Source organism: Artemia franciscana, chromosome 13, assembly GCF_032884065.1.
Source record: "Artemia franciscana chromosome 13, ASM3288406v1, whole genome shotgun sequence".
Lineage (NCBI taxonomy): Eukaryota > Metazoa > Arthropoda > Branchiopoda > Anostraca > Artemiidae > Artemia > Artemia franciscana.
The window spans coordinates 21844290-21857197 of NC_088875.1; the positions used below are offsets into that span (position 1 = coordinate 21844290).

Below are 12908 nucleotides of genomic sequence, written 5' to 3' on the forward strand. Positions count from 1 at the left end.
TTTGTTGCTGGTGCATTGGAGAACCAGAAGAGGCCTGCTGCATCAACGAATTCGAACGTAGTCTTTCCCACTCTGATACTCATAACGACAAACGCCAAAGTGAGGCAAAGTCCCACTAGAAGAGTTTTCTATTGAACATTTTCAGTCTCGTAACAACTATTTTGGAAATGAGGAATACTTTTCTGAAAAGAACGACAGATCTCATAGTTTTAAGCACGAATGTGGTTGTTGAGCCAGGAAAGCCGATTTCAAGCAGGAAAGCCTTGGGCAAACAGCAGTACGAATAGTTTTCAAAGTAACACCTCGTTAAATGCTTCAAAACCAATAACAGGTCCTTTGCTTAAGAATTGCATTGCCATATTTGGAGGGTCTAAGAAAAAAAGACCAACCTAAGTGAAAACACAACTAAGCCTACGAGAAATGATGTATCACTGTTTGGAGCACTTCATATGGGCTGTGTTGCTCGATGAGGTGAGATGGATACCTTTTTCAACCACGAAAATTTTGAACCCAGGGAATTTGAAAACCTTCGGGGAGTGTGCAGAAAACCTATTTTTTCCCATGATAGAGTATCAGCTCAGATATGTCATGAGACTTGACCTTGTATTCAATGTTTACAGATTGGATAAACTAAAGTCATCTGTCAGAAGTCACAAAGGCAAGGGCTCACGACTAAAAGGTGTTCCGAACACAAAAATCCCATTGAAGTGGAAAGAATTCCTGAAAGCATATGCAAAAACAAAGAAATGAATATAAAGACAACAAACGGGTCTATGACTGTTAAATGAAAGCGAGGAGGAACAACAAAATCCAACGAATATTTTGCCCGTATATAACAAAGCGTATTCAGCATAAAAAAACAAACTAGAAATTAAAGCTAAAAAAATTATATAGACTAAAATAGACTAACATAAAAATATATTACACAATTACTTACATTTACAACTGGTAGCTACCTTTATTAAACCACGAAAGTAACTGGATTAACATTTTAATTAGCAAATAAACGAGAAATATAGTACTACGACATAATTTTATGCAAAGCTTCTGATGCTGCTATTGTTTTAGGTTTGTTACTTGAAGTAACCCCTTGAACGTTTTGCAATACTTCATTTTTGAACAAGGGTTCATTTTTGAAAATAATATCTTAAATAGGATCAATGTTTGTATTGCCAGCAACTTTATTAATTGACAAACCTGAAAAATATGTTTTTTATTTATTTCAAATGCTTCAAGAGCCCACTGAATGAAACTTTTATCATTGGAAATGACCACTGCTTCCTCGAATTGCAAAAAATGGTCCAGATTATATAAGATATGTTCTGCCAAAGTCGAATTGAAACTTTCTGGAGGTTTGCAAATTTTAAAGCAATATCTATTAGACTCAGGTAACCAACAAAACGCCCCAGAAATTGTTGGTGTGTTCGACAGACGTAAAACTCTCTACAAGAGCAAGGAATACTGTACACACCATTTGCCAAACAGTTACGTCTTACACCCTTTCCAGAATTTAGAAAGTTACTTAATGGATTAAGGATTAAACCTAGTGGAGAGAATTAAACAGATTTTATTGAAACATAAGATTTCAACTTGTTTTAAATCAGTCTGACCATTGAGTAGTTTTCTAAATTCTGGAAAGGATGTAACGTGTAACAGTTTGGGAAGTGGAGTGTAAATAATTTCCTGCTCTTACGGAAATTGTTACGTCAGTTGAACGCATCAAGAATTTCTGGAGTGTTTTGTTGAGCACCGGCATTCAGTAGACATTCCTCTAAAATTTATGAAACCTCCAGAAAGTTTCACTTCGACTGTGATAGAACATATCTTTTATAATCCAGACCATTTCGTGCAGTTCGAACTGCACAAGCAATAGCCAGTTCCGATGATAAGTTTTACTCAATGGGCCCTTGAAGCATTAGAAATAAAAAAACTCATTTTGCAGGTTTATCGATTAATAGAGATATTGGTAATATAAATATTCAACCCATTTATGCTATTATTAAAAAAAAACGAACCCATATTCAAAAAAAAAGTATTGCAAAATGTCCAATAGATTAGTAAAAGTAACAAACTTAAACGAATATCAGCATCAAAAGCCTTGCATAAAAATGTATCGCAATAATATATTTCTAGTTCGTTTGTTATTTGAAAATTTTATTCCAGTTAATTTTGTGATTTGATAAAGGTAGCTGCAAATTGTAATTGTAAGTAATTGATTATTATATATTTTGTGTTAGTCTATCTTAGCTGTATATATATATTTTTTTTAGTTTAGTTTCTAGTTTCTTTTTTTTTCTTTTTTCTTTTTTTTTACGCTGAAGAAGCCTTGCTACATACGGGCGAAATATTTATCGGATTTTGTTGTTTCTCTTTACTGTCAATTACTGGCCATGTTTTTTGTTTTTATATTCATTTCTTTGTTTTTGTCATGGCTGGCCAGTTTGGCTTTAGATCTTTTGTTCGTTGATGCGAACAAAACAGACTTGTTTAACCTGCTGTGCCATGCTGTTGTGAAGGGGTCTCCAACGTCAAAACGAGTAATTTGCACTACTGGAAACACGGGCATAGCTAACCAGGCATTCGAGGAGCAGAACCTCATCTAATTACGTTCACAGGAAGAGGCTGACACTCGTGTTTCGCTTCATGCTTATAACTTAGTTTTATAAGGACATTCGTCGATTCTCATACGAACGGTGGACAAAGACGTGATTGTAATTGCGACCTCATGCTTTGATCGCACTGGGGTATCCGAACTGTTTATTGTGTTTGGTGTCGATACCAACTTATTGTACGTTCCATTATTGTATTCGATCTCTAAAGTTTTTTTTGTGTTTTCAAAAGAGCTGTTTATTCTAGTTAAACGGCATTTGTGATTGAGGAGTCATTTTTAAAGAATTTTGACAAAATTCAATTTTATCGTAAAGAGCGAGGTATTGACAAAGGGGTAACCCCCTTCATATACGTAATAATTTCTGCTCGTTTTTAGTTTTAATGTTGATTCTTACTTTCATTTGAAATTTTTTTTTTATTTATTCAATTATATAATCAGAGCAATGAAATCTTTGTATGAACAACTTCTGATGCCACACATTTCAATGATATATTTTAATCCTTTTAATCTCATTTTTTAAGGCCTTCTGGGCCTATAAGTTTATTTCCTGAAAAATATCAATATTTTTGGCTAACATGCTAACAATGTTTGCCATTTTGGAGATTTGACTAATTTCGAACATAATTAACATTTACAGGAAGAAAGCGTCGTATTATGCGAAAGTGTATCCTTTTGAGAACATTAAGCTTCTTCATAAGATTATTAGAACAACTATGTCGGGAAGGAATTTTAAAAAGAATTTCATTTTAATAGAAAGCTGCAAAGGATTAAAGATGTATATTTTAAGACGCTGGAACTACGCAAGGACTCTTTACTGCGACATAATAGCTATGATATGCTACATAAGACACTGATGACTTCCCAAGTTTCATCAAAATGCCAGCATGCTCCTCGTGAGTTATCTCAGTAAGCTATAAACTCTTATTATAACATACCTTAAAGAAATCATTATATTTGTTGTTGTTTTTTTTGTTTTTGTTTTTTTAATGAAATTGGGTGCAATATAAGGAGTATTGACTATGGATCATTTATTTATGGATCAGCTAAGAAATGTCTCCTGAAGAAACTTGACATTACCCTTCATGCAATCTTAAGAAGGGCCCTTGGTGGCCTAAAATCTACTCCTATTGCAGCTATGTATTGTGAAGTGGGGATCCAGTCTCTTCACTCCAGAAGAAAATATCTCCTCGCAAGATATTTTGCAAAGAACCACATTATTTACAAAGAAATTATTAGCCACCACAACCCTGATGTTTGCTTTAAACCAACAGAGATGTCCTCTTTTCAGAGATCCCTTTGCCTTCCGGGCATGGAAGAGTTCCGGGCAAGCACTGATGAAATCATATTCCTGGGAAAGTTGGCCGAATATCAGGAAGACATTCAAGTTTACATAGATGGCTCACAGACAAAAACAAAATGCAGTTGTGCAGTAGTTATACCCTCCCAGAGCTTGTTTCTTTCCTACCGTTTACCTCCCAACCAGACAATTTTCTCTGCAGAGCTTATGGTAATTGAAGTTTTCACTTCAAGTCATATCAAGCCAAACAAAGAGCAAACATCAGAAGTATATTGTCTGCACTGATTCACTTTCAGCTCGGGATTACCTCTCACACCAGCAACACCAAGCAAGAAATGTTGCCATTGAGATTGAAAATTTGATTACTCAAATTGCAAAAAAAGGGTATATCTGTTTTTTTCATATGGGTTCCAGCACACTGTGGTATAACAGGAAACCAATTAGCAGATCAGACTACAAAACAAGCCTCCCAACTAGGCCTGATCACTCAAACCCCTATTACAGGTCCTGAATTTCTATCTTCAATCAGTTCAAAAATTTTGGAAGAAGAAGAGGCTTGGCTCCATTCTTCCCATGCTCAGCTTCTTGATCTCTATGATTATAAGCAGCCACCAAAATAAATGTACCTCACTTCTCGCATCCTTTCTACTTGCCTATTTCGTCTTAGATGTGGCCATGCAAAAACAAAATCAACACTATTCCAGGAGAAAATGGTTCCATCCCCCATCTGAGATATATGTGGAGTGTATGAAGATATACGTCACATCATCTTTAACTGTAGAAAATATGAAAAAGAGAGGGAAGTACTAAGAATTTGCTGTGAGAAGGAATTTAAATTCACAGTGCGTTCTGTTCTGGGACACCACACGTCTCTTCCATGGCCTAGACGACTAAGCACAGATCTTTTTGGCAGATTTGTTAAGACTACTGGTTCGGTTCATACCGTGTAAGTTTTTTTTTTACACCTATATAATAGTGATTTAGAATTATCCTATTTATCATTTTAGATATCTTATATCTGCATTTGGTTGTATGAGACTGGTTATAATGTGTAAAAATTGTATTACTTATTATAATTGTGTTGTAAATGTATTTTAATTGCTGTTTGACAATGCATAGTTGCAGTATTTTGATTCCTGTTTTTAGACGCAGGCAGTTGCTGCAGGCGAATAACCCCCCTTCACTAGCAGGTCAAGTGATACTGCTCTGGTTCAGTGAATACTGACTGAAGTGACACCCAAGCAAGCTAGCGATTATAGAAGGCACAGAACAACTGAGTGATACGAACGCATATGACCTATTGGTCGAACGCGTCAAACTCCAAACAACACATATAAGGAGTTCCTAAGAATGAAAAATTTCGCATAAGGAACGATGTTATAGCTTATTATATAACATATGATTTTGATTAAGTTTGAGTTACAAAAGATTACGTAACATAAGCAATTTTGTAGTTTACTTTACGCACAAAGCAGGTTCTTATATGTGTTTAATAATAATATGTTTAACAGCTGGGATTTTACATATGTTTTGGCAAGTAAAACGAAATGCATAAATTATTTAGAAAAGTAATGAAAATAATGCACATTTCTCACCTGTCTTCGTAATACCTCTCTTATTTCAAGTGCCTGTCGTCGTTTTCTTTCAACTTCGGGATCAGGATTCAATCTTTTACCTCGATGATAGCTTCTGTAACAAATACAATATAAATAAACTTATATTACACTTGGTTAGATCTTAGAATACTGGCATGTAAGAACACAAAAATTGATCGTTTTGAATTATTTTCTAAAAATAATGAAAGCGCTGAACTCTTCAGCCCCTCTGTCACCACTCTTGCTCGCTCACATCTTTGGTCTATATAAATAAAGGCTGACAACACCTTTTCTTCCTTATCTTTGGCCGTTGCCAATGACCAGCGCAGGTCCTGCAAACACATCTGTTCTCACTTGAAACGAGCAATAATAGCTTATGTATATATTTATTTTTTCTCGGAACCACCTCCATATTATGTTTTTAATTACCACATGGCATGTTCTGACCCCCCCAAAAAAAACCATCTAGATAGGTCACAAGTTTGAGAAAATTCGCTTAGAGCCTTTATTTTGTATAAATAAATAAAAAACTAGTTTTTTACTGAAAGTTTGGAGCGACATTAAAACTAAAAATGTACAGGAGTTATTCTGTATATAAAATGTGCTATCCCCTCCTCAATGCCCCGTTCTTTCCGCCAAAGTTGGACTCTTTGTCACAACTCTATTTTTTAAGTAATACAAAACTTTAGCATAAAGAGCAGGGTGTTGAGGGGGGACGGCACCTTTCATATACGGTACAACTTCTGTTCATTTTAATTTTTAATTTCGCTCCTTAATTTCAGCTAAAAAAAAACTCGTTTTTTTAATTTAATTTCTGAACAATTGAAATGACATTTGCATATTAATTTTAGCAAAGTATCCCCTGTATAAAATTTTCTTTGGAAAGTTCAACTCCTGAAACTACCCTCTCAATGTGAATATCAATTTTTGCGGTGGTTGTAAAAATTGGAAGTCATTTGACGGGCAAAGGCTACAGGTTATTCTTTTCCCTTCCACAGAAGTTATTAATCTTATTTTTCACCTGCCACCTCCGTTGGTTGACTGATACCGAGTGCTGCTAAGTTGATGTTTCCAAGCGAGTAGGCATATACGGCTGGGCCAACTCTTTGAACAGAACATTCGTGGGATGTTCTGTTCCCAAGAATGTTCTTTTGTGAATGTCCTTTCGTTAATGTGGTTTTTTCTGCCAGATTTGGGTATAGTGATGGAGTAGATGACAAAACTGTTGATGCACTCGATGTTGTTCAGCCCATAAAATATGCACATGGGTCACCTGTTGGTCTTCTGAGCGGTTGACATTGAACTACACAGTTGGTCAAATTGTTTCAACACCGCCTTTGATGTTATTTTAGCCTTCACTGAACTCATGCTTATGGATTGGATACATGATACTGGTACCCTCATGGCATGTTGGCGGAAGCAGTAACATTTTCGATGATTTAGCAAGATATGGCGCTAAATTCAGCTCCTGGTAGAAACTGAACATTAAAGTTCGTGTAATTCTCTCTTTGCTCACAAGCAGCTCTTCGGGAATACTCCTCTGGCTTTTTCGTGCAGTCCCAATTGTCGTCAGTTGATAGGGTTCTTTCAGTAATTCTGCTACAAATGGAAACGATGTGAAACTGCTGTCAAGCGTGACATATCTATTGCAAATATATTTATGTATATTTTAACTTCAACAATTCAAAAACCTTAAAAGAAAAAACCACCAGTTTGAAGCTTAGTAGATAACATTGGTAGAAATCAGACTTCATTTAATAATCGAATATCTTTGAAAAGACTTGGCATGAAAAGACAGTAATTTTTCTGCGGTTAGAAGACAAGCGACAATAAGAATTCATATATTGAAGCTTGTCACGTGCCCAGTGCTGGTGACGGATGGCTGGTAATTTTAAAATATTTTCATATATTTTAACAAGGGATTGCAACAATTCAAAAACCTTAAAAAGAAAACCAAAAGTTTTAAACTTAGTGGATATCGTTGTTAGAAGTTGGGCTCTTGCTACGCGTTTAATGTAAGTACTCGGAGGAGTAACTCAGAACAGACAAAACGTTGTTCCAGAACAGTCTGAGTTTCAGCTTCCGTGAGTATACAGTGGATTTCCAGGATGGTAGAAGTCTCTGAAATGCTACGTCGGCTGGGGCTATTCTGGCGCATAATTCTTTTTCCACTCCAAGTTACCACTGGGAATTATTATACTGCCTAAGTAGGCCTATTAGAAGTCTATCACCTGTTTAATGTTTCAATCTCTTAGTTATGACATAGCTTTAGTCTTTTGGGCGTTGATGTATAGTCCGAAGCGTTCATTTTTTTTTTTGTGAGCAAGCTGTGGAATTCCTGGAGCTTTTGCTTGTCATTTTTTTTTTTAGCCCAACATCATTGGTATAATCAACGTTCTGGAGAAGCTATTCTGCAATCTGGATTCCACGTCCATTTATCTGTCTAAGATGTAGTCTAAAACCTGGATAAAGAGCAAAGGTGACAAGAAACAGCCTTGCATGATGCCTGTCATCACTTTAAAGTAGCACGTGTTGATGTCAGAGGTTTTAACACAACATTCTGTCTTTTCGTATATGGTAACTATTAGACAGACTTGCTTCCAACGAATGTCGTAACACTTTAAAATTCTCGAATTCAAAAAGAATATGCACAAGCTTTATTCCCATTCATTAGATTCCTCCAGTATCGCACGTAGAGTAAAGATAAGGTTGGGAGAGGATCGCTTTGGCAGAAATCCATGTTTTTCTTCACGCAAGTGAGGATCAAAGGCAGTTTTGAGTTTTCCTATTATTATGGCCGATGGTCCACCACCAAAATGGCATTTGAAATACCACCCTTTGACAAGTATATTTTTGAATACCCTTTGCTATTCCTGAAATATTTCAGGAATATCCTTTTGACGGCCTATATGCACTACTGACTTTCAATTTAGCTCAAAATCCCCCTCTATTGATACTCCCTGAAAGTTTCAAATTATTATCCTTAACTATTCCTAAGATATAGCAGGTAATCCTTGTTGACACAAGGATGGAGATAGTGTCTTTTGATCAGATACATTTCCTGCAAGTTTCACCTTGATGGCTTTAGCTGTTCTTGAAATGTTATAGACATGACTTTTAACATCCTAGATCTAGATTGTGTCTTTAGATTTGGTTCAAAATCCCCTCAGCAGTCCTTAAGGGTGTCAACCTTCTACCTTTAGCAGTTCCCAAAACAGTTGTGCATTTTTTAAACATGTGGTTACACATAGAATATTTTGATTTTGGTTCAAAATCCTACTTTGGTTCAAAAGCAACTTTGGCTGTTCCTTAGATATTATAGGTACGCTCTTTTGACAAGATTCGGTACAACATCTCCCTTGACATTCTCTGGAAGTTTCAACTTAAGACCCTTAGCCACGTTTGAGATTGTATAGTTACACCCTATTGACAAGTTTGATTGACATAGCGTCTTTATATTAAGTAAAATATTCCCTTCAAAATTCCCTGAAAGTTTAAATTCAGTAAATTTGTCTATTTCTGAGATACTGCTGAAACGCTCCTTTGACAACTTGGATCCATGGGTGCATATAGTGTCCCTATATTAGGTTGAACATGATCATAAAGTCTCAACTTTATAAGCTTAGTAATTCCTGAGATATGCCTGTTGTAAACTAGTCCTTTTGGAGACATGAATGCGCAGAGTGTCTTTTAGTGTACTTTCACATCTTCTATATTTTCCTTAATAATCCTTAAAACTGTCAACATAAGACCCTTAGCTGTTCCTGAGATATTGCAGATACACTAATTTGACAACCTAGATGTGTTTAGTGTCTTTTGATATAGTTCAACATTCCCTTCATCATTCCCTAGGGGTTTCAACTTAGCCCTATTAGCTGTTCCTGAAACGTTGTAATTGCGCTTATTTGACAACCTGGCTGCAGATAGGGTCTTTTAACTCAGTTCAAAGCCTCTTCAAAATTCTCTGAAATTTTCAGCTTCATATTCTTTGCACTTCCTGAGATATCACAGATGCATCCTTTTGACAACCAGGATGGTTGTCAAAAGTTTCAACTTAATGCCTTTAGGTGATCCTGAGGTATTGTAGACACGCCATTTTGACAACTTTTATACACATGGAATTTAAAAATGGCAATATAGAGAAAACAGGTATAATATTTTAAACAAAGCAGAAGAAAAAAAACAACAACAACAGGCTTTAATAATAAACAAATCCGAATATTTTGAATTCATGTCTTGAAGCCATTACAAACGGAAAAGAAATGAATTAAGCTATATTAGAGAAAACATATAAAGAAAAGGAAAACAAAAACAATAAACAAAACTCACATCTTAATAAATACATCAGCGAATTTAATTGATAATATTTTTTGTCTCTTAATTTGGTTCAGAATTCTGTTGTAGTGAGTAATATTTCAGACCAATTCCCTGTACTTTCCAGTTTTAACCTAGTAAAAAAGTTGAGTTGGAATACTCCAGCATCTGCTTCAGCTTCTTTTAGGTAGTGAGTTTTAGGAAGTGAGTTCTTTTAGGTTAGTGAGTAGCATAAGATTCTGCTCAATAAGCTATCACACAGTGGTGTAAGAGGACAGGCTCATGCTTGGTTTGGTTCCTATATGTCAGTAAAATTATCTCTGTAGGCTCTCCTTCCCGCTTTTCTTCTGAAGTTGAGTTTGGTGTTCCTCAAGACTCTGTTCTTGGACAGCTTCTGTTTTTGATTTTTGTTAATGACCATATAGTTGCGGTTAAGAAACAGAAACCTATAGTCTGATGTTGCCTCTGTTATCCTGAATCTGTCAATGCTAAAAAATACATCCTTCACTTTCGCAGGATGAGGACACTCTCGTTGCTTTCGCTAATGACAATACCATTGGTACTGCAGTAAGAACTGAGTCTGAGATGCTTCCAAAGTTAGTTGACCTTTTTGAGAGAGTCGTTCTTTGGCTCGATGCTGATTGCCTCGCCCTTAATGTTGCCAAGTCTAGTTTATTAATTTTTCCCATATTTTTCTTGTATGCCCTGTTCTAACGGATATCCAGCTTTCAAGGGGCTCTCTCAGTAGACCTAAGGATCGGTATGTCCGATTGCTAGGTATTCTTCTTGATTAGAACCTTTCATTCAAGCATCGTATTGGACTAATTAATATGAAGATCTCAAGGGGTCTTGGAATTTTGAGGAAGCTAAGACACATTTTTCCTGGATCAGTTTTAAAAATTCTATTCCATTGCCTAGTTCAGTCCTACGTATCTTATTGCCCTACTGTATGGACATCAACGGTTTTTTCTTCTTGAAACCACAATCTAAATTATATGCTTAAATAAGAAGGCTTATACAGGAAACAAATTGTTCTACAACTAATTCAACTAGCCCATTACTTGATTTGCAGTCTCTCTACATTTTTTGTGTGTGCCTCATTTACTTTTTATCAACTTCATGGTATATTCCCAAAGTCCTTCAAAGTACTCCTTCTTTCATCACTGATAGGTATACGCACCCTCTTCGCAATTCAAGGTATATTAATATTTTATTTACTCCGTCGGTGAGGTCCGACTTTAATCCATTGATTGCTTGTCATATCGTTTTGAATAGCCTACCTAAGTCATCGCAAGATTGTCACTCGTTTAGTATTTTCTAAAGAGTTTTAGGAAATTTTAATTTCTTCATGTTTATGTTCATATTTTTTTTTGATAGGGGAGCGGGACAGGTTATCCAAGCCTGGGTTATAAACGTTTGTTGTGAGAGTTTTGAGTTTTGTTTAATATTTGTTGTGGCTTGATTTCCAATATTTCTAAGAATTTTATTTCATCTATTGGTTAGTCCTATAATTTTTTTTCGGGGGGGGGGTCTCTTAATATATATTGATGCTTGGGTCTTTGTCGGGTCTTTTTTTCCTTATTTTTTTGAACGGTTGTAATGCATTAAAATGAAACTTTTTAGTATTTGCTCAATTTTTGTCTCTCCCCTTTTTTTTTCTGGTGATAGAGCCTTACGCGAGAGTCTAATTTAAAGTTTTCTTGTTGTAAATTTATTGGTTGAATATTTTGATTGATTGATTGAAGTAGGATGAACGCAGAGCACAATGATAAATTAGGTCGTCTCTGGTACATTTGAAGTTTGAAATATCTCAATAGCTTTCAATATCACCATTCAAATAGTACGAGTACGCATAACAGAATGTCAAGTTAGGTTTTCTCTGTTACAGTTGGAGTTCAGTGATATTGGAAGTTATTAAGATGTGAGTTTTGCTGATTGTTTTGTTTTCCTTTTCTTCATATGTTTTGCTTATTTTGACTTAATTCATTATCTTTTTCGTTTTTCTTTTTTGTTTGATAAAGGCTTCCTGATGCAAAGTAGAAATAATCAGATTTTTTCATTATTAGACTTAGGTCCTTTTTTTTTGTCCACTGCATTTTTTAAAACATTATAGCCGTTTTCTCTATATTTTCTGTTGTTTAATTATGTAAAGAGAAAGGCCGCGTTGTCTAAAAAATTGCATTTTTTATGCACATAGTTTCTTTTGATTAGCTCAGGCTTCCCTGAAAGTTCCATAGGTATTGCAGATACAATCCTTTGACGACCTGGATGCACATAGTAATTTTGAACCAATGATTCAACCCCCCTTTAACATTACCTTAAAATTTTATGGCCACTTCAGAGATATTTCAAAAGCACCCTTTTGGTAAACTAGATGCAAATCGGGTCTTTTGATTTTACCCAGTATCCCCCTTAATATTCCGTTAAAGTTTAAACTTCATATCCTTTGCAATTTCTGAGATATTGCAGATACGCCCTTTGACAACCTGTATGTACATAGTTGCTTTCAATTTAGTTCAACATCCCCCTCAACAATCACTTAGAGTTTCGAATTAATCCCCATTGCTTTTCCTGGCAAATTGCCAATCCACACTTCTGACAACATGGGTGTTCACAGCGTTGCTCAGAGACCCTTTACCCTAGTTTTCCAATGAAGTTTCAACTTAATGCAATCAGGTGCTCCTGAGACATTGCAGATATTATTTTTGACAACTTTAGTGTACATTATTTTTATTTTGTTCATACAAAATAAAATAAAAAAATAAATATTTTCAACTTAAAAACCTTAGAAATTCCTAAGGTATCCTAGATGCACCTTTTGCTTCCCTGAATGCATGTAGTGTCTTTTGATTTAGTTCAACACAACCCTCGCTGTTCACTTCAATTTTGACCTCAATACCCTCTATCGTTCCCGATATATTTCAAATTCGGCCTTTTGACTACATTGATGCATGTAGTTCCTTTTAAGCTAAATTCAGCACCACCACTCTCCCCAAAATTCTTCAAAATTTTCAATTTTATTTATTTTGCCGCTTCACAAGTACTGCAGATATGCCCTTTTGACAACCTGGATGCACATGGCGTCTTTCGA

The 12908-nt window shown here is 35.5% G+C and overlaps 1 protein-coding gene across 4 annotated transcripts in view; it reads right to left on the reverse strand.

Annotated features, from left to right (window-relative positions):
• Positions 1 to 12908, reverse strand: part of LOC136034652 (histone-lysine N-methyltransferase, H3 lysine-79 specific-like) — a 45942-nt gene that overhangs the window by 14575 nt on the left and 18459 nt on the right. For 3 of the 4 annotated variants that reach the window (XM_065715962.1, XM_065715961.1, XM_065715964.1), the window contains exon 3: positions 5504 to 5597. In XM_065715962.1, coding sequence (XP_065572034.1) covers positions 5504 to 5597 — 94 coding nt within the window. The remainder of the gene's footprint in view (positions 1 to 5503; positions 5598 to 12908) is intronic. The other variant, XM_065715963.1, reaches the window with a different exon arrangement.